The following is a 21,846-nucleotide window of genomic DNA, read 5'->3' on the forward strand; positions in this document are numbered from 1 at the left end:
CCTCAGTTGGGAAGTGGTTAACGTCCCACTGTGAAACCAGCCTTAAATTGATATATTTCTTAATTTCAAATGTGAATATAAAGAAAAACTAGTGATAATAGAAAGGACCAGTGAAACATGCTTGTTCAGGGTGTATGGCTAAAAGTATTAGAAGCAGAGGATCAGCGGGACAGCCAGGCAACTGGTATTGCTTAAAAGGAAATAAATATGGCAGCCTCCATATTACTCTCACCTCGGATTGACTTAAAGACTATTAACAGTCCATTCCAGCTCCTAGCCCTGATGATTGGGTCATTTTGTGGACTAATAGTCACATTTTTGCAATGGTATTCAGGACTGTATAATTCCCCTGAAATCTACCTTGTTCCCCCCTCCCCTCTCATCCTGTGTGCTCTGTGGCAATTGCCGTTACCCATACCTGTGAATATTGCAATCTCGCGGCAGCGGATACCCATTAGAAAGACTTCCCCTGGCTTTAGCAGCGGCCCTGACTGCGCAAGCGGCGGCGATTTGCAATACGAAAGCCCAAGCACCAATCACAGAGCAGAATTAGTGTTTCCAGCAACATGGCGGCACTACGGTCACCCCGTGGTTTTATTTCTTGGCATTTTATTGGAATAAAGAATAATGGAAAAACTCCAGGAATATATCACACACCACAGAAGGTTACAGATTCGTACCCCGGCGCTGGCGGCTCCCGGGCGTTATTTATGTGACTCCGATAGGCCGCCGCGCCCCCCACCCCCACCACCACCACGTCCGCCACTGTGTGTTGAGTTCCTCTGACGCAGCTGGTTACTTATGAATATCCGTCTAATAACGTCCCGTACTGTGAATTGCTTTGTGCCCTCGTTTGAAATCCTGAATCTTCGGCCGCGGCGGATTTTATTTCTCTTGCGCCTCAAGGCTTCGGCTGATGCACTGGAAGAGTGCACCGGACAGCAGCACCAGGGGGGTCCCGGCCGCGGCGAACATGAACGACCATCCGTAATAGACATTAACGTGAGAGTCCGGCTGGCAGCGCTGACTGCGTTCTAGCAGGATATACTTCTCCAGATCCGCGGCGAGCTCCTTCCATAGCGCAAAGAGTCCGATGAGGAGGGCGAGCAGCACCCCTGCGGGGAGAGGAGAAACGCGTCACTATCGAGGAGTATTGGGGAGAGAACTAGCAATTGAGGTGTACATGACTGAACTGCTCAGGAGAGTTTAACCAGTTCACCACTGAGGCTTTTTCCCCCTTATGGACTAGAGCAATTTTCACCTTTCAACGCTCCTCCCTTTCATTTGCCAATAACTTTATCACTACTTATCACATTGAAATGAGCTATATATTTTTTTTTTTTTGCCACCAATTAGGCTTTAATACTTAAGCCAAAAAAAAAAAAATTATATTTACTCACCCGGGGCATCCCTCAGCCCCCTGAAGCTGGATGGTGCCCTCGCAGCACCACTCCGATCGTCCTGTCCCCTCCGGCGGCTACCTCCGGGTTCGGCGACAGCCGCCGACAGGCTGGGAACATGGCTGATTCTCCGCGTTCCCAGCCGCTATATCACCTTCTATGCTGCTATAGCGTATATATATAGAAGCGGGGCTGCGAGGGCACCATCCAGCTTCAGGGGGCTGAGGGATGCCCTGGGTGAGTAAATATCATTTTTTTTTTTTGGCTTAAGTATTCCTTTAATTTGGGTGGTACCTTTTTCTAAGAATTATTTTATTTTAAATGCATTTTAACAGGAATAATAGGAAGAAAATGGGGAAAAAAAACATTATTTTCAGTTTTCGGCCATTATACCGGTAGTTTTAAAATGAAACATGCTGCTGTGGATAACAGCCACATATTTTATTTACCCATTTGTCCCGGTTATTACGTTTAAATTATTTCCCTAGTACAGTGTATGGTAACAATAATTTATTTGTAAATTAAGGTGTATTTCTTTCAGTTTTGCATCCGGCTCTAATTACAAGCCCTTAAGTGCAAAAATAACAGTAATATACCCTCATGACATACATATAAAAAAGTTAAGTCCCTAAGGTAACTATTTATGTATTTTTTTAAGTATTTTTTTTTTCATTACAAATCTTCTTTGAGGGGGTATCTATGGGAGAATGTGTGGGGGTAAGGGGTTCATTTTAATGGGAAAATAAATTATTTGCATGTAATGTACTGTATTAGGGTGCAGTTTTCTATTTAGCCACTAGATGTCCCCCTCAGCTTATCCCTATTGTGTTTTGTATTGCTCATAGACGCATTACAGGAGGTAATGCGTGTACGTTTTCACTTTCATTTTCTCAATGAGCACAGGGCATCTCATTGATGCTGGTGATTGACATCGGCACTTAGATCGGTGAATGGGAACTGTGTTCCTATTCAATGATCTGACTGCTAGCAAACCCCGACGAGAACGGAAGCAGGAGCGCGCACAGGAGCGCGCAAATCGGTGGTGTGGCAAGGTATGTATATCTACCCCACTGGAACCAATAGCACCAATACATTGTGTTTTCATTTCAAGCCAGCACTGCATTGATAGAACTTTACAAGGGTTTTTTGCAATGGTTCTCATTGCCACATCTCACCAGCAGTGATGAGAAATCCGCCTCCTACTTTGTAGAGCCGGGCGGCAGCGAACGGCACGGCGCACACCAACAGGAGCCCGCCCACAAGGCTTGAAGCCATGGCGATGATGATGAAGGCGGTCCAGAAGCCTCGGTACACTGAAAATAAAAAGAAAGATGTTCTAGTATGTTATATCGCTACAGGGCGTTACTGCAGGAGGCCACATATGGGTATATTACTGCAGATGGCAGGGGCGTAACTAGAAATCACTGGCCCCCCCTCGCTTTCTGCACAGGTAAACTGAGAACCAATGTTATTCAGCTGGCACACATTTGAATGTGTTTTCCCCATGCAGATAAAACAGACAGCAGGGAAGCACTGGGAGCAGTTTCTGTATCAATTACATTAGCTTCTGTGATAAACGTGCATGTTTTCACACATACAGACACACGTAGTGTGCAGAAAACGTATACAGAAAACCGACAGACGAGTGTGCTCCCAGCCTCAGCTTATTACACTCACTCTGTCCTCCTCTGATAGAACAGAACGGGCTCTGCAGACTCTTCCAGCATCACTACAGTACACAGCACTTGGGGAGGGGGCAGAGAGGCTGGGGCAGAGCCAGGGCTGTGGAGTCGAAACAAAAATCCACCGACTCCTCAGTTTAGGATTCCACCGACTCCGACTCCTCTAATTTGCATATTACAATCTTGTTGATCGAAAGTATGTAACATGAAATTCGTCTCTAAACTGCCAACGCTTAGGAATTTTAAAAGACAACTGAAGTGCCATATTTATTCCCTTTAGTCATAGACTAAAACTAGTCCTTGGTAAGAGTACTTGTAAAAGGTACAGACCGGAACAAAGAACATCTATCAGGCCCTAGGCAATGTAACTGTGGGTACATGTAAGAGTGATGTGCAGGTACTCTGCAGGGGAATAAGGAGATTCTTCCTCTATTACACATTCTTCATGCACAATCTGAACCAGGATTATGGGTGATAGACAACACCTCTGTGTTCAATGGGCACAACATTCTCAGTGGGATTCCCTGCAGCTCTGTGGAGAGTGCATATGTAGAGTATAGTACTACTGTGTAACAATGTAAACCTGAGACAGATGAAATTAAAGTTTTATACATACCTGGGGCTTCCTCCAGCCCCCTTCAGGTTAATCAGTCCCTCGCTGTCCTCCTCCGCCACCTGGATCTTCTGCTATGAGTCCAGGTACTTGAGCCAGTCTGGCATAGTGCGCATGCACACACTCCGCCGCCAGGAGCATACTACACCTGTGCAGCACTATTGTGCAGGTGCAGAACGCTTCTGGCTGTGGAAGCGGCACGTAGCCAGACTGCTCTGACTGGCTGAATTACCTGGACTCATAGCAGAAGATCCAGGTGGTGGTGGACAGTGAGGGACTGATTAGCCTGAAGGGGGCTGGAGGAAGCCCCAGGTATGTATAAAACTTTTCTTTTCATCCGTCTCAGGTACCCTTTAATTCGTAGTCACCAAACCACATTTTAACAACTTATCAAATTATTTGATTTCATGAGCAAAGAGTACATTTGCATAAATCATCATCAATACAGAATTATTTCCATCTCATTGACCATCTCTATTAGTGACACAGCTACACATCAGGCTTTATTCTTACAGCATAGATGTTATTTAGTATATATACGAGATTCCTGTGTACACATCATATATACAGTCACAATCAGATATGTCTATCTGACTTTAAAAATACGGGGACTGCTTTATTGAAGCAGCACAAGTAACTAATTTTGATTGGTTTATTTCATTTGTGTGGACTAAGCACAGCTATTACTGTATATATAAATTATTTATGATGACTATTATCTGAGAAATAGAACATTTTATCATATTTTCTATTTTAATTACAGTTTAAATTCATTAGGCGTCGGAGTCGGTGCATTTGTTCCCGACTCCGACTCCAGGCACCCTAAATTGCTCCGACTCCACAGCCCTGGGTAGAGCAGTGCTGTACACAAGACCCTGCTGAATACTGAATAGGGACTGTCTACAAATCTTTGTCTACAAAACTTTGTATGATTCCTAAGGCTGGTTTCACAGTGGGACGTTAGAGGCGCACGTTAGAGCAGCCTGTAACGCAGCCCACCGCACTGCAATGAAAAATCAATGGGCTGTTCACAGTGCCCACGTTGCGCTACATTGTAAATCAGCAAGTTAAAAGAAAGTGCTGCATGCTGTGCGTTATACGTTAGACTGTTTACACATGCTCAGTGATGTTGGAGGAGGAGGTCTTCCTTCCTCCTCCGCGGCCAGCCACATGGCTAATTAATATTCACTGCACTGTGACGTGCAGTGTTTACTTCCTGGAGCGCCCGCTCTGTGCGGCAATTGGCTGGCGGGACCACGTGATGCGGATCACGTAGTCTCCGCATCGCACAGCACAAAAAAGGCGCACCACCAGGCGTTGCGTTAGGGGCACGTTATGCGACCTATAACGTCCCCTAAAACGCAACGTCCTGATGGGAAAGAAGCCTTATCAGTGGCTGAGCAGATGCATTCATTAGAACAATTGTGGAGAGAGCAGAAATGTTTCTCTCTTTCTGTGCCCTTAGTTGACAGTCTCTCAGGACAGGGAAAAGAAACTTCTCCCATGGGGCCCCCTGTGGCTGCATCCCTTGCAGGGTCTATTGTTATGCCGAGGGCAGGAGGCCACATGTTAGGGTGTTAGCTGGAGAGAGAAGACAACAGATGTCAGAGGTCACTACTTATCTATTGGTGGGATGAGCCTCTCAGAGGAGATTCAGACTAAAGACCCTGTGGAAGATAAAAGTCATCACTTACCTGCAGTGGGGTCATAGGAGGGGTGTGGCACAGGCCCCGTGGGGAGGGGCATGGGAAACAGGTATCCTTCTATGCAGTGTTTGGGGTGCGCTTGGCTGGCTGGAAGAGAATGTATTAAAAAATCAAATTAGCCGAGATTTTATGTTTTCTGCAGTCACAAAGTGACCAGTCACAGACAGGCAGATATTTAAAGGACAACTGAACTGAGAGGGATGTGGAGGCTGCCATATTTATTTCCTTTTAAACAATACCAGTTGCCTGGCAGCCCTGCTGATCTTATTGGTTGCAGTAGTGTTTGAATCACACCAGAAACAAGCATGCAGCTAATCTGGTCAGATCTGACAATAATGTCAGAAACACCTGATCTGCTGCATGCTTGTTCAGGGTCTATGGCTAAAGGTATTAGAGGCAGAGGATCAGCAGGACAGCCAGGCAACTGGTATTGCTTAAAAGGAAATAAATATGGCAACCACCATCTCCCACTAGCTTTAGTTGTGCTTTAATCATTCGTCAGTCCTCTCCCTCCTCGCCCCACCAAAATACTAAGACCCAATCCCATTAAGGAGGGTACACTTCAAGCAAGTTTCACTTTAGATCCGAGTAAAAATTCCAATATTCTTTTTGCATTAATTTTCTCAAAAAATACAGTAAAATTAGACTTTGGAGCAAAAATGCCATAAAAAAAAAATTTGTAACACATTTGTGATTTTTTTCACTTTTTTTTGCAGAATTTTTGGCACCAAAATCAACAATTTTTGAGGGCTTATTCACAGTGGGACATTGCGTTGTAGTGCGATGTTAAAGTTGCAACGCAGCATTACACCGCAATGCAAAAGAAGGTGGTAGCGCACATTAATGTTGCGTTACCGTCGCATACAGTAGGTACAGAGAAGCATATAGGCAATGTAAAGTATGCTTCCCTGTACCTGCTAATGTGTGCGTTTAGAGGTAACGCACTGCAGCAGTGTGTTACAAAAACGCTATAAGTTACAATGCGATGCTAACGCCGCACTGTGAACGTCCCATAGGGTTTGCATTGCAGTGCTAGTTATGATAAATTTGCAAGTTACCATAATATTTGCATCAACTCAGAATTCTTAGCATATCATTAACCATTTTTAATGGCCACTTCCATATGTGTTACCATAACCAATCAAAGAGAATCAGTCTCCTCCAAGTACCATTAAAGGAGGTGATCTTTGTCCCACCCGAGGTGGTTGCCCTTCACTTCCTGCCATGTCAGCAGGAACAGGAAGTTAGGAAATATCTCCAGTGGGCACACTGACAGCCATAAAAGTCCTACAGAGAGTCCTCACCAGCACAATGGAGTGAGAAAGAGTCTCTCAGAAAGGGAGCCTGACTGCAATAAAAGTATTATCATCAGTAGAGACTAGAGTGTCATGACTTGAAAGATTCCCTCAGGCCCCTTTCACGGTGGGACATTGTGTAACCCTGTTTTTACCTTTGTCTTTGGGGCCTTATATACTGGGACGGTGCGAGGCGATGCAATGGATTGGACGTTTTTTCACCGCCGACCGTCACGAGGGAAACTGCGCGTTGGTGCGGCGGACCGAAAAAAGCATGTATGGTACGACTATTATTATTATTAAGTATTTATATAGCGCCGACATCTTCTGCAGCGCTGTACAGAGTATAATGTATTGTCACTAACTGTCCCATGGAGGAGCTCACAATCCAATCCCCACCATAGCCATAGGTCTATGTATGTATCCTGTAGTGTATGTATCATAGTTTAGGGACAATTTTTAGGGGAAAGCCAATTAACTTATCAGTATGTTTTCTGGATGTGGGAGGAAACTGGAGTGCTCAGAGTAAACCCACACACACGGGGAGCACATACAAACTCCTTGCAGATGTTGACCTGTGATGCAGATAGAAGTGGCCACCGCACGTATTCGCATCACGCATGCGCGGAAGTGTATTTTGATAACACATTTCCGGACAATTTGTCTTTTTGGCCACAGGAAGTGAGTACTAGAGTCTCATTTCCTGATTGGCCTGCTGCCAGATGGGGATTACCGCCTATAAACACAGAAATCCCCGAAGGCTGTTTTTGGTGTGGCACTGCAATGCGACCTTCGCACTGCTAACACTAGATGGCAGTGTAAAACTGGCCTCGATTTCTGCCATGTAATCCCTGGTACAGATCTGATTTCCGATCGTTTTTCTGATCGATTTTGCAATCACTTCTATACAACATCAATCAGAAAAAACGATTGGTAATCAGATCATACCTGTCGGAAATAGTCGATTCGACCCAACTATCTGCTGGGAAATTGCATGCTCTAATCCTGCATAACAGGAACACAGACAGCAGTAAAATGATCACCACAGGCTTTGGCCCACACCTCATCTCTCCAGTATGACACACACAAAAAAGTTTTGGATAAGTTTCCTCTTAGAAATACAAAAAAAGAGCTGATATAATTGGGGTGCTTACTGAACCAGAAGTTCCAGATGGTCTCCTGGAAGTCTTCTCCATTGAACCAGCATCTCCAGAAGAAGCCCTCGTGGTGGAAGTACAGGGGGGGAACCGCAGGGTCCGTGACATTCTACAAGCAGAGAGGAACACAGAGGAGAATATTATTGTCAGGCTTGTCTGGTCACCTGCTGTGAGTCAGGCTGTATGCCCATATGACTGACATATAACCCCGCCCTAACACCTGCGAAAGCTCCTGCCTAATACAAACTACAATACCCTACAGGCAGATGTAGCATACAGACTGGCAGACAGCGATCACCAAACACAGCAAGGGCAATATACACAGTATACTGAGTAGTCACCTGAGGCCTATAGGCTGAGGCAATCCAGACGAAAACGAGGTGGCAAGGAATGGCTGAAGTATATATCATCATACACACCTTGTTTAACTGACATTCATCTGCAGATCAGACAATCATCTGCAGATCTGAAAATCCATCCTGGTGGATCTGATCTGCAGATGAATGTCTGTTAAACAAGGTGTGTATGAGGATCTGCAGATATCATAGACTATGAATGCATTTTGCAGGAACAGATCTTTTGCAGGAACGGATCTTTTGCAGATACTGATCTGTTGAATGTGTGCAGCATCTTTGTGTGCAGCATCTTGCAAAGATTTCTGTCTGATGGGGAGTTCAGCTCCATAGAATAGACTGTGTAGGGTATGGCTCTCATACTACATGGAAGGGGGTAAGATTTCTGTCTGATGGGGAGTTCAGCTCCATAGAATAGACTGTGTAGGTGTGGCTCTCATACTACATGGAAGGGGGTAAAATTGGTCTGTGATCTTTCATTTTCCAAAGACTATGGTCTGATGTGTGTATGAGCCTTAACAGGTAACCAATCTAGAAGAAGCTTGGTCAAGAGACAAGACAAGCACTTGGTGTGAGCGCAATCTCGGCAACAAGCCCAGCGTAGGCTATCACAGGCACAAACTGGAGCGCTCCCTAGGTTCAAATACCAGGCCTGACCAGTTGGAGCTTGGCGTGTCAGCTGACACGAAGGGAAACACGTGGCTACAGTTTACATAGGCGGAGCGCGCACTGAGACGCGTCCCCTGCCTGCCGCCCTGCACGCACGTGAGTCAGCGGCGTGACCGGCGGCGGCGGCCTGCCGCCTCCTTGCAATTATACACTCCATGGCATAAAACAGACTGCATGTACTATATACAGAGAGAGCGGAGAATCAGCCGGATCAGACAGTGACATAAAGAGGAACTGTACTGTGCCTGTACTGCGTCTGAGCAAGCGGCGCTGTCAATCACCGCCACGTGGACCAGAGCTTACTGCGTAGGCACAAATCTACCACCTGCACAGTCCGCTCTGATCCACGTGGCGGTGATTGACAGCGCCGCTCGCTCAGGCGCAGTACAGGCCGACCTGGATGTCTGCCTGACGTCATCCCCAGGGACCGGGACGGAGCTGCAGCGAACGGCTGCATGCAGAGCTGCGGCAAGGGACATACTGGGAGCTTGGGGCTGGAGGAAGCCCCGGGTAAGTAGTGTTTGTTCTATTCATATTTGCCTGATAACTCCTTTAAGCCCCTTTGAGGGCGCTCGTCCCTCGCCATTTCCCGGGTAGCTCCTGTCACCCGCAATACTGCCCCAAAGCCTCGCCGAGTTGTGCTTAATCGCGCATGCGCAGCCCAGCCAGAGGTGCTCCCCCATTGCGCTCCCGTCCCTGGGAGCGGTCTGCGCCAGGTATGTATGGCTTTCATCTTGGTTACACTTTAACTTAAAATCATGGAGCCTCTGACAAGGCCAACAATTACAACCCTCCCCCCTGTATTCTTTACTGTATAGAGATTGTTATTATATAAAGGAAAGGGGGGAGGGGGGCAACACAGGGTGGGTGACAACAATCAAGACTTTCAAAAATCTCATTTGAGAGAGCGTTGGCTTCTGGTCCCGGTAAGGTGGGCATCCTTGTGGCCCTTTATGGTGGTCTCACAGCCCTGAATCACAGTGAAACTGGCAGAACATCTACATTTCTGTCCCAATTCAAATAAGACAAAAATTTCACTGCTGAACTGACAAAAATAATCGTCTCATGCTCAGTGACATCGTGTGACATCACTAGTCTGACATCACAAGGCCCAGGGCAGAGATGGATAAGGATTTAATGGGGACACAGGCAAGGTAGTAGATTTGGGGCTCCTCTTGTGATCTTTTTGGTAAGCTGAAGTGGAGAGAGGTCAGAGAAAGGTCGCTGATGGGCCCCTTGACACCCACTAGGCCCAAGGCACCTGCCTAGATTGCCTGGTAAATGATCCTGCTCTGGCACCGCATTGATTTCCTCTTTGTTTACCTTCTGTGATGAAGCTTATTATGTCCCTCAACTCTCTGCTGAAATCTCTGCCAAAAATACCACGTACCAGGATGACCCCTGTGTGTACAAAACACCATTCACAAAGTCCCATCCAGTGCTATGATGATCACGTGTAGATGAAGCACATCGTGCAATCCAGCTCCAGCCAAAACTACGATTTCACTTTAAGGTTAAAGGGGAACTTCAGCCTAAACAAACATACTGCCATTAAGTTACATTAGTTATGTTAATTACAATAGATCGGTAATATAATCTCTTACCCACCTGGTTTTAAAAGAACAGGCAAATGTTTGTGATTCATGGGGGCTGCCATCTTTGTCATGGGGGCAGCCATCTTTTTGGTTGAAAGGAGGTGATAAGGAGCAAGAGACACAGTTCCAACTGTCCTGTGTCCTGATAACCCCTCCCAGCTGTATGCGCTAGGCTTCAAATGTCAAATTCAAAATGTAAAAAAAAATAAATTGCACCAAAACAGCAGAATGAGAACAACAACATCAGAAATCCCATCATGCTTTGTACAGCATCAGGGAAAAATGCCCGGGCAGTTTTCTTCTGTGCAGCTAAAAATGAGGATTGTATAAGAGAAACAAAGTTCTGATGCTGTGAAACTGTTAAAGAAACACCAGGCCTTTTCAGTGCTGCTGAGTAGATTTTTAGTCTGGAGGTTCACTTTAACTGAGAGCGTTAAAACCTCTGCCAGTTTTTTGTATGCTTGTTTTTTGGAGGTTGCTTTTTGTGACCTCCCCCCCATAGAGAGAACTTTTCTAAATTCCAAACTGAGCAGGTGGACAGGGCCGGCTTTAGACTTTTCGCTGCCTGAGGCAAACTTGTGAGGATGCGCCCCCTCCCCCCCTTTCATTTGGAATGATTGCACAGAACCTGACAATTTGCACCGCACATTATAGCTGTGCTGAGCCCCCCAAAAACACCCTCAGTATAGGTAGGTAGCCAGTTATAGGTGCCCCCAGTATTGGTAGCCAGGTACAGTTGCCCCCAGTATAGGTTAGCCAGGCACCGTTGCCCCCAGTATAGGTTAGACTGGTACAGTTGCCCCCAGTATAGGTTAGCCAGGTACATTTGCCCCAGTATAGGTTGGCCAGGCACAGTTGCCCCCAGAATAGGTTAGACAGGTACAGTTGCCCCCAGTATAGGTTGGCCAGGTACAGTTGCCCCCAGTATAGGTTGGCCAGGCACCGTTGCCCCCAGTATAGGTTGGCCAGGTACAGTTGCCCCCAGTATAGGTTAGCCAGGTACAGTTGCCCCCAGTATAGGTTAGACAGGTACAGTTGCCCCCAGTATAGGTTAGCCAGTTACAGTTGCCCCAGTATAGGTTGGCCAGGCACAGTTGCCCCCAGAATAGGTTAGACAGGTACAGTTGCCCCCAGTATAGGTTAGCCAGGCACTCTCTTCACTTCCTGTTTCTGCCTGGTGCTTCCCCGAGACTTCTGCCTCCTGAGGAAGTTGCCTCACTTGGCATCATGGGCGGACCAGACCTGTAGGTGGAGGTAAGCTGCAGCTATTAAATGTGTAGGAAGTTTGGCAAGGGGATGAATATTTTATTATATGATACAGATAGGAATACAGTTCACACCTCTAACCTGCAGAGCTCTTCACAGCCATTCTCCTCCATATAACTCCTCACTAATTTCCAAATACCTCCCCAACCGCAGCCTACATTCTACAGAACACCTTCTTGTGTCCTCCACCAGCTTCACCTCCTCACATTCTAATTTACAGGACTTCTCACGGGACTTCTCCTCTCCTCTGGAACTCTCTCCCACAACAATCTTAAAATCCTTAAAGTACCGTAACTTAAAAAAGAAAAAAGTTACTGTATGTATTTCTGTCAGTACGGGAAGCCTCTGGGTGCTCCAGTAACACCCCTCCACCAAGGGTGGGAAAACTTATAGGTAATGGGACAAAACAGAGGTGCCGGGAAGAGTAAAATATACCAAAAACAGTTAAAAAATGGGAGGTACTGGTGGACTTACCTCAACATTGAAGACTCAAATTGTCTGATTGAGGCTAAATGTTACTAAGATTGTGCTGGAGAACCACTGGTGATTATGTAGTGAGGACACTGACACCACCCAGTTCTGGGAGCAGCATATAAAGCATTAAATACTTAAAGCGGATCCCAGATGAAAAACTAACTATAACAAGTAACTTGTCTATATATCTTATCTAAAGTTTAGCTAGTTTACACAGCAAATCTAGCTGCAAACAACATCAAAAGTTTATGCTTATTTATTGCTGTGATACAATGAGGGCAGCCATGTTCTGTTTGTCACATGGTCACAGGCTGAGGGCTGGAGATGCTATCAGCTTGCCAGTGTGTAAATTCAGTCCCCTCTCCTCCTCCCTCTGCCTCTGAAATCAATGGCTAGAAGCCGCCTCCTCCTCTTGCCCAGACAGCTCCCATAAGCCCTTGCTACAGTGCCAAGGCACAAAAGGAGCTGTGGGCGAGGCTTGTTTCGTTTATAGGGAATTTGAGTATTATAACAAAACAAAATTAGTATTTGGCTTGAGGAATGCCCTATAATCTATATGAAAGGAACATAATTCTGCAATGAGTCAAAATTTAATCTCGGATCCACTTGTCAAGCTTGTTGGGGGAGGTTTCGAGGGAGCCAGCGCTGGATTTCTCCAAGCTTCAGAGGTCGTGGAAGCCTCATTGGGACCCTGAAGCTTCCTCCTCCCGAGGTAAGTATGCCCCAGAGGGTTTTCTTTTTTGTTACAGGTTCTCTTTAATACCATCAGCTGATTGAAGCGGAGCAGGATTCTTTTCTTTCGTTTGTCTAAATTTGACTGTATACTTCACAAAACAATGCAACACATTTCGCAGGTATTTCACCCGCTTCTTCAGGCAATTAACAGGAATAACTGATAATGAGCTTTTATCAGACACAGGCACCTCTAAGGGCCCTTTTCCACCAGCGCGTTTGCGCTGGCCGAATCGTAAAGTCGCAAACCGCTAGCGATTTTACAATCGCTATGGTTTGCTTTTTAACATAGGAATCGCGGTAGGTCATTTCCACTACCGCGATTCGTTTTTGACGGGAACGCGAACGCGCGTCGGAGCGATATTTGCCGCGATTTTGCTATGCAGTGCATAGCATAGTAAAATCGCGGCCGCAAACGTCGAGAAATCGGCGGAATTGCGATTCAGCAATCGCTAGCGTTCAGCGTGAACGCTAGCGACTGCTAGTGGAAAAGGGCCCTAAGAGCCTGAAGAAGAAGCGGGAGAAATCCCTGCGAAACGCGTCACACTGTTTTGTGGAGTATACAATACAATTTTGCCTGAATCAGACAATTCGAGTCTTCAGTGGGGAGATAAGTCCACCATTACCTCCCATTTTAAAAAAAAAAATGTGTGTATTTAATCTTACTGGTGCCTCTGTTTTGTCCTATTACATGCTGTTGGTGTAAAGCTCATTATGTAGTGTGTGGAAACACCAGTAAAAGGTAGGTGCGCAGTGTGCACCAGTAAATATTACTATAGTTTTGTCAATCTGCCCCATTGACTGTAGTAACAGTCATACTTTTATGGTACTCCACCTATGGCCAGATTTCTGGAAAGGGTACAAAGGTCATGGCCTTGGGCGATAAAAAGTTGAAGGGCTCAGGGGAGATAAGAGGTCACTTGTCAAAGTAAATCATCTCTCCTGCTTTGCTCTCTTCTCCCTGAATTCCAGCGATCCTTGCATCTCTCTCACATCCTGGTGTGTGTAATGACAGTCAGCATCTGCTGTCACCTGATAATCCCATCCTCTATATGATGAGTGGGGATGTTTAAGCTGCTGTAGGAAGTGCCAGGACTCTTACAGTAGCACAACTCTTTGAGTTCAGTGAGTTTTTCCATGCACACATTCACATTCATGGACAGGAATTATCAGCTCTGCTGTTTCCTCTCCTCACTGCCGTCAGATAGTTTATTACTGGTCAGTGCTGTTAAAGACATGGCTGAGACCTGTAAAATTTATGGTTTGTTTGTTTTTTTTTCCTACTGAATGACAGCAGCATTCTCTGTGCTGCAGCTAACTCATTTTAGTAGCAGCAGAGCATTGTACTGTGTTAGCCATCAGTGAAAGCAGGGCATTTTGAACAGGGCTGTGGAGTCGGTACAAAAATCTTACGACTCCGACTCCTCAGTTTCTGAAACCACAACTCCGACTCCGGGTACCCAAAATTGCTCAGACTCAGACTCCTTGACTCCGACTCCTTAGTCTAATACTTAACAGGGCTATGGATTTTGTACAAAAATCATGCGACTCCGACTCCCGACTCCGACTCTTCAGTTTCTGAAACCACGACTCCGACTCTGGGTGCCCAAAATTGCCCCGACTCCAACTCCGACTCCACAGCCCTGATTTTGAAACAGGTTGTGTGCCATTTATTAATATTTTCAAAATAAGCTATGTATCTCAACCTTCGTCTTTACACCAGTGTTGCCAACTCTTCCCTTTAAAGTGGAACTGAAGTAAGAGGTATACGGAGGCTGCCATGTTTATTTCCTTTTAATCAATACCAGTTGCCTGGCAGCCATGCTGGTCTATTTCTCTGCAGTAGTATCTGAATAACACCAGAAACAAGCATGCAGCTTTAAAGTCTGAAACACCTGATCTGCTGCATGCTTGTTCAGGGGCTGTGGCTAATAGTATTAGAGGCAGAGGATCAGCAGGGCTGCCAGGCAACTGGTATTGCTTAAAAGGAAATAGACATGGCAGCCTCCATATACCTCTTACTTCAGTTCCACTTTAAAGGGAAGAGTTGGCAACTCTTTATATACGGACACTTATGAATTATACATGTCTTGTGGCTAGTTAGAGGCAGTTTAGGCACTGATTATGTGTGAGAAGCCCCAGAACCTGTATAACTTAGATGTGTCAGTATTTAAAGGGATGAGTTGGCAACACTGCTTTACACACCAAATTATTTTATATACTTTGTACCACGCTACAGAAGATGATGGTGCCAGGCCCGGATTTATCTCACTGGAGGCTATAGGCACAGATGTTCTACCACCCTACACGTCGCTCTCCATGAACCTAGAAACCCCCGCCTCACTGCACCGAATGTGTGCTGGCTGTCCCAGCTGCCACTTCTTCCTAACTTTCCTTGCCTGGTGACGGTGTAGGTAGCCACAGGTGTCCCTTAATGCTGAGCGTACTCCTGGCTACCTAATAATAAGTAGCAAGAGGTACCATCAAGTGTTAAATAGGTAGACATACCCTAGTATTAGGTTGCCAGATCCCCCCCCCCCCCCCCCTGACTAACAGGAGTTGTCATCAGTGCAATGCTGAGACCTGGGTGAGTAACCTCTCATTCATGTTCCACTTGGAATAGGGAGGGAGGGAGGTGTTCGGGGAGGAGAGTGAGACGCCTTTCATCATCAGTCGCCTGTAGGCGCGTGCCTACAGTGCCTCATGGTAAATCCGGCCCTGGATTGCGCTGTATGAATCAGTGATAAAAATATGAAGTTCAGAAACATTACCAACTATAACTTTACTTTGCCAGCCCTGGTTGTTGTTGTTAAACCTGCAGATATTCTCTCTCCTGCCTCTGCAACGCTCCAGGTGTGATCACTCCGCTCGGAGACGCCACTCGCGAACACCTCCGCTAAATACGCTTCTCACCTTCCTCGCAGTGTTAATAAAGTGACTGTGAAACCAATTCATCTTTCATTTACAGTATTATATTTTGGTTGATGTTTAGCGGAACTTTCATGTGGCGTAAGACTGTAAAGTGAAATATAACTTTCTTTTTACTGTTCTAAAATATAAAAGATTGGTGCAGATATATTGCCTTTTTGGTAGCAGATGAGGAGCAAAACCCTCGTCTGGAAAATATAATCCCTACCATAGCCATAGTCTAATGTCCTATGTATTTACATAGCACTGACATCTTCTGCAGCACATTACAGAGTACATAGTCATGTCACTGACTGTCCTCACAGGAGCTCACAGTCTAATCCTACCATAGTCATAGTCTAATGTCCTACCATATTATTATTATGTATTTATATAGCACTGACATCTTCTGCAGCACATTACAGAGTACATAGTCATGTCACTGACTGTCCTCAGAGGAGCTCACAATCTAATCCTACCATAGTCATAGTCTAATGTCCTACCATATTATTATTATGTATTTATATAGCACTGACACCTTCTGCAGCACTGTACAGAGTACATAGTCATGTCACTGACTGTCCTCAGAGGGGCTGACAATCTAATCCTACCATAGTCATAGCATGATGTCCTACCATATTATTATTATGTATTTATATAGCACTGACATCTTCTGCAGCACTTTACACAGTACATAGTCATGTCACTGACTGTCCTCAGAGGAGCTCACAATCTAATCCTACCATAGTCATAGTCTGATGTCCTACCATATTATTATTATGTATTTATATAGCACTGACATCTTCTGCAGCACTGTACAGAGTACATAGTCATGTCACTGGCTGCCCTCAGAGGAGCTCACAATCTAATCCTATCATAGTCATAGTCTAATGTCCTGCCATATTATTATTATGTATTTATATAGCACTGACATCTCCTGCAGCACATTACAGAGTACATAGTCATGTCACTGACTGTCCTCAGAGGAGCTCACACTCTAATCCTACCATAGTCATAGTCTAATGTCCTACCATATTATTATTATGTATTTATATAGCACTGACATCTTCTGCAGCACATTACAGAGTACATAGTCATGTCACTGGCTGTCCTCAGAGGGGCTCACAATCTAATCCTGTCATAGTCTAATGTCCTACCATATCATTATTATGTATTTATATAGCACTGACATCTTCTGCAGCACATTACAGAGTACATAGTCATGTCACTGACTGTCCTCAGAGGAGCTCACAATCTAATCCCTACCATAGTCATAGTCTAATGTCCTACCATATTATTATTATGCATTTATATAGCACTGACATCTTCTGCAGCACTTTACAGAGTCGTGTCACTGACTGTCCTCAGAGGAGCTCACAATCTATTCCCTACCATAGTCATAGTCTAATGTCCTACCATATTATTATCATGTATTTATATAGCAATGACATCTTCTGCAGCACTTTACAGAGTACATGGTCATGTCACTGACTGGCCTCAGAGGAGCTAACAATCTACTCATACCATAGTCATAGTCTAATGTCCTACCATATTCTTATTATGTATTTATATAGCACTGACATCTCCTGCAGCACATTACAGAGTACATAGTCATGTCACTGACTGTCCTCAGATGAGCTCACCATCTAATCCTACCATAGTCATAGTCTAATGTTCTAACATATTATTATGAATTTATATAGCACTGACATCTCCTGCAGCACATTACAGAGTCCATAGTCATGTCACTGATTGTCCTCAGAGAGCTTACAGTCTAATCCTACCATAGTCTAATGTCCTACCATATTATTATTATGTATTTATATAGCACTGACATAGTAACAATTTAATGTCCTACCGTATAATTATTATGCATTTAAGCAGCACAGACATCTTGTGCAGCACATTAGAGTACATAGTCATGTCACTGACTGTCCTCAGAGGGGCTGACCCTTTAATCCATATAAAACATATTTGCAGCACTCAGCAATATTTTTAGCAAAAGTTAAATTTTGCTTGCAATAACAACAGGTGTCAATGACAGACTTGAGATAAATAACCCTGAAACTTGGGACAGGTGGGGCAGAGCAGAATGCCGGAACTCACGTCGTTGTAGGTTATTATGCTCATATGTTCAGTGCTGTTTTCCACTAAGAAATGCAATCGCAATCACGATTTCTCTGCAATTTGATTGAGTTTCTTCAATTTTCCACTGCTGCGATTGTACTGTGATCTGTCGGATGTACAGCATGATAAGGATGTGTTTGCGATTTCCAATAGGGGAAAAAAACGTGTGGGAAAATATTTTGAATCGCCAAAGAAGTGAAAAATCGCATAGCGGTAAGATTGCTATATGATTTTTCTATAGGAAGCAACTCTCAGGGAAAATGCAGCAAATACGACAACGGCAATTGGGGAAAATTGCAAATGCAGCACACTGATGTAAACATTTCCATTGGTTTAAAAGTACTTAGCCTTTTCGTGATCTGATTTTGATTGGCTCGCAAAACGCTGCTAGTGGGAAATTGCCCTTAGGGCCCACTCACACTTGAGATTGTAAAACATGATTGCGATCGTGATTTTGCATTGCAATTTGCGGCGATTGTATGCCGATTGCGCTTTGCAACTCGCATTCGGTGAATGAAAATCGCAAAGCGATCGCTCCAAAAATGCTACATGCAATTCGTTTGCAATTTTGGCAGATCTCAAGCACTTCAGTATGAACGATCCTATAGAGATACATTGTACACAACGCTATTCTGATCGCCGGCGGAAAGCAAATGTTATGATCATGTCTGCAACGTTTACTGCTGGCTGCAGTGGTATTGCAACCCAAGCAGTTCTGATGTCATTACATGCATTTTCTTGCATAGTTTGGTTTGCACTTAAACTAGTTGCTGATTCCATCTGCAGTCGCTCTGAAGTTGATGACAGTTTGATATGCTTTTGTGTAAACAAACATGGTCTGCTGCAGTGGAGGGGCAGTCCCTTTCCTGCAGGCTGCATATCATTGTCTGCCTTTTCCTGCTATCAGCCTGTGATTAATTACCATTCACTTGTGTGGGAATCTGCGGGTCTGCTCCCATTGGATGACCTCAGTATAAAGAACTGCTTCCTGCAATGCTTGATGGGCTACCATAGTCTCAGATTCTGTCTGTTACTCTACTCGTGCCCCACCTCGTTCCTAGTCCGTGTGGACTGCGCTGACTCCTGCGAAGGGGTCAGCGAGTCCTCCTAGTTCTGCTCTTGTTCTAGAAGTTGTTACTCTGCTTGTCTTGTGTCATATATTGGTTCATCGCCAATATATACGCATACTTGCGCATTTTGTTATTTTCCTTGTATTCGTGTTACGTTGATACATCAGTGTCGCTAATATATACGTACACGAACTGTTTATTTCCTGTGTTCAGTTAGTCAGCGTTCCAGCACGTTTTGGTAGTTTGCGCGTATCGTGAGCACCCGTGCTGAGCTAGTATCCTGCTCCTGGTCCTGTTTGTGGATTGCGTTCATCTCTGCGAGGAGATAACGAATCCTTCTGAATCCTGTCCTGTTACCGTTTGTGGATTGCGTTCATCTCTGCGAAGAGATAGCGAATCCTTCTGAGCCCTGTTCCCTGTATTGCTCCAGTGCTAGTCAGTGTTCCTGCTTATGTCATATATCGGTTCATTGCCGATATATACATATGTTAGTCAGACGTTACAAATAGTTTCATTGATCGCTGTAATTGTAATACGCTAGGAAAACATACTTATTGTATATTTGTCTGTGTTACGTTCATCTATCTTGATCCTGCTATTTCCTGACTATCTTGTCCTGTCTTTGTGAGGCACGCCATCGCTGCAAACGCATTGGCTGCCTCATTCCAGTCTGTCTGGTTTTGGACGCTTGCTGTCACTAAGTAGCGGCTAGCTAGCAAGCGTTCATTCTGTCTACCTGTCCTGATCTCCTCAGTCCTGGTTTATGCGCTCAGCGCTACTTTGCGCTGAGACGTTATTACGAAAGTGTTGTTTGTGGCTGTTCGGATCTGCACCGGCTCTGTGCACCACAATCTCCTATTGGAGTCAGTCCTCTCCTCCACTAAACTGGGGATATCCTGATCCCTTGTGCTAGTGTGTGTACCTCCTTCACGTCAGCTTATGTGTTGTATGCTGACTGTGGAGATTACACCCCCAAGCTTAACAGCAAAGCATATAATGCTGCTGAAAATTGCCCCGGTGTGAACGAACCCTAAAGGTACCCACACACCATACAATTTTTAAAATATATTTTTCGAGAATTGCAATCAGTTTTTCTCATATTGTAAAGGTGGCCACTAACGGTCCAATTTCTAGCGATCAGAAATTCTGATTGGATTGGTTGTAAATAACCCCCGTTGATGGGCACAATCGATCACGAACGATTATAAAAATAGTCGTCCGATTTAATTTTTTGTCAAACCAAAATTTGGATTTTATTGTTGGTTGTGATAGATAGGAAGCAAAGATTGGTTCCTTGATGGTGTAGTGAACACTTTTTCTTCCAATCAGAATTATCTGATCGCTTGAATGATTTTTCGCTAGAAATTGCATAGTTAGTGGTCAAAAACATTTAAAAAATCTGACCAATGTACCACACACATATATGTTCAATTTTTTTCCACAATTATGAAAAAAAAGAAAAAATGATTGAAAACTTCTTGGGTCTGTACATCAAGAAATTGTCAATCTACCCTACACCATTTAACTTTCTAATAAATTAAAGGGGAACTGAAGTAAGAGGTATACGGAAGCTGCCATATTTATTTCCTTTTAATCAATACCAGTTGCCTGGCAGCCCTGCTGGTCTATTTCTCTGCAGTAGTATCTGAATAACACCAGAAACAAGCCTGCAGCTGGTCTTGTCAGATCTGACAATAATGTCAGAAACACCTGATCTGCTGCATGCTTGTTCAGGGGCTATGGCTAATAGTATTAGAGGCAGAGGATCAGCAAGGCTGCCAGGCAACTGGTATTGCTTAAAAGGAAATAAACATGGCAGCCTCCACATACCTCTCTCTTCAGTTCCCCTTTAATCAGCAAAATCCAACCCTCCTGATCTTCTTTTAGCGAATAAAAACAGAACATTTGATCAGATTTCTCGAACAAATGAAAAAAAAGCTTTCAGTTTTTCTGTATAACCGATTTTCCTTATCGAGTTGCAATAAAAGTAGATAATTTTACTAACTGATGTGTGGCCACCTTTAGGACTTGTTCACATTGCGTTCTGCTCATATCTCCATCCGCATTTGGCGGTTTTTGTCGCAATTTTTCTTTCTGATTCCCGGCAATTACCTGCGCGCTGGTTTTTTTTTTTGTGAACCGCTTTTCTAAGTGGTTTTGCAGAGCGAGAGAGGAAGTGAACTCTTTGATCCAGAAAAGAATAAATACAATGTATTTATTCTTAAAATTGCGAACGCAATCGCTGCACAAAGTGATTTTGTGAGCGTTTGCGGTTTTCCTATACCTTCCATTGAGGCAAAATCGCCCATGCACCGCTTATGTGAGCGGATCGGAAATGAACCGATCAGATATGAACTGTCTCGTAGAGAATAATGGTGTAAGTGCTTTCAGGGCGATTTTGAAAAATCGCCATCGCTTAAAAAAAGCGGAAAAATGCCTCTAGTGTGATCGAGCCCTTAGTGAGAGCTGTTTGTGCAGTTTTACCTCTCTGGTCCCGACGCCGGCATCCGTCACCACGCAGTCCTCAGTCGCCAGCAGCCAGTAGTCCGTCCCGAACGCAACGACAAACAGGAGAACCCCGACTCCTCCGATTAACCCCGCAAACAATGCAGCCACCCCGACTTTCATGCTGGCGTTCAGGGACTGAGAGCGGAGAGGGACAGATGCAGAGGGGGCCGCGGGGCAGGGCGGGGGGCGCACAGGACAGGACGGCTATTTTAGGCCTGGCCTCTTTTAATGACTGGTGTGGGTTTCTGGGAGCCGCCGTGTACAGACTATTCTGAGCAGATGACTGAGCTCC

General features: G+C 44.8%; 1 protein-coding gene and 1 long non-coding RNA gene across 5 annotated transcripts in view; one reads left to right on the plus strand and one right to left on the minus strand.

The window, feature by feature from the left end:
* Nucleotides 1-21,846, plus strand: part of LOC137528648 (uncharacterized) — a 211,431-nt gene that overhangs the window by 30,943 nt on the left and 158,642 nt on the right. The window lies entirely within an intron of this gene.
* LOC137528040 (transmembrane protein 182-like) lies at nt 550-21,721 on the minus strand. The gene is made up of 5 exons (XM_068249267.1): nt 21,531-21,721; nt 7,851-7,962; nt 5,390-5,488; nt 2,576-2,713; nt 550-1,115 (listed from the first exon to the last, which is right to left on the minus strand). Exons 1-5 carry the CDS (start codon nt 21,672-21,674, stop codon nt 886-888), a joined length of 723 nt encoding a protein of 240 aa, XP_068105368.1. The 5' UTR covers nt 21,675-21,721; the 3' UTR covers nt 550-885.

This window comes from Hyperolius riggenbachi, chromosome 8 (genome assembly GCF_040937935.1).
Source record: "Hyperolius riggenbachi isolate aHypRig1 chromosome 8, aHypRig1.pri, whole genome shotgun sequence".
Taxonomy (NCBI): Eukaryota; Metazoa; Chordata; class Amphibia; order Anura; family Hyperoliidae; genus Hyperolius; species Hyperolius riggenbachi.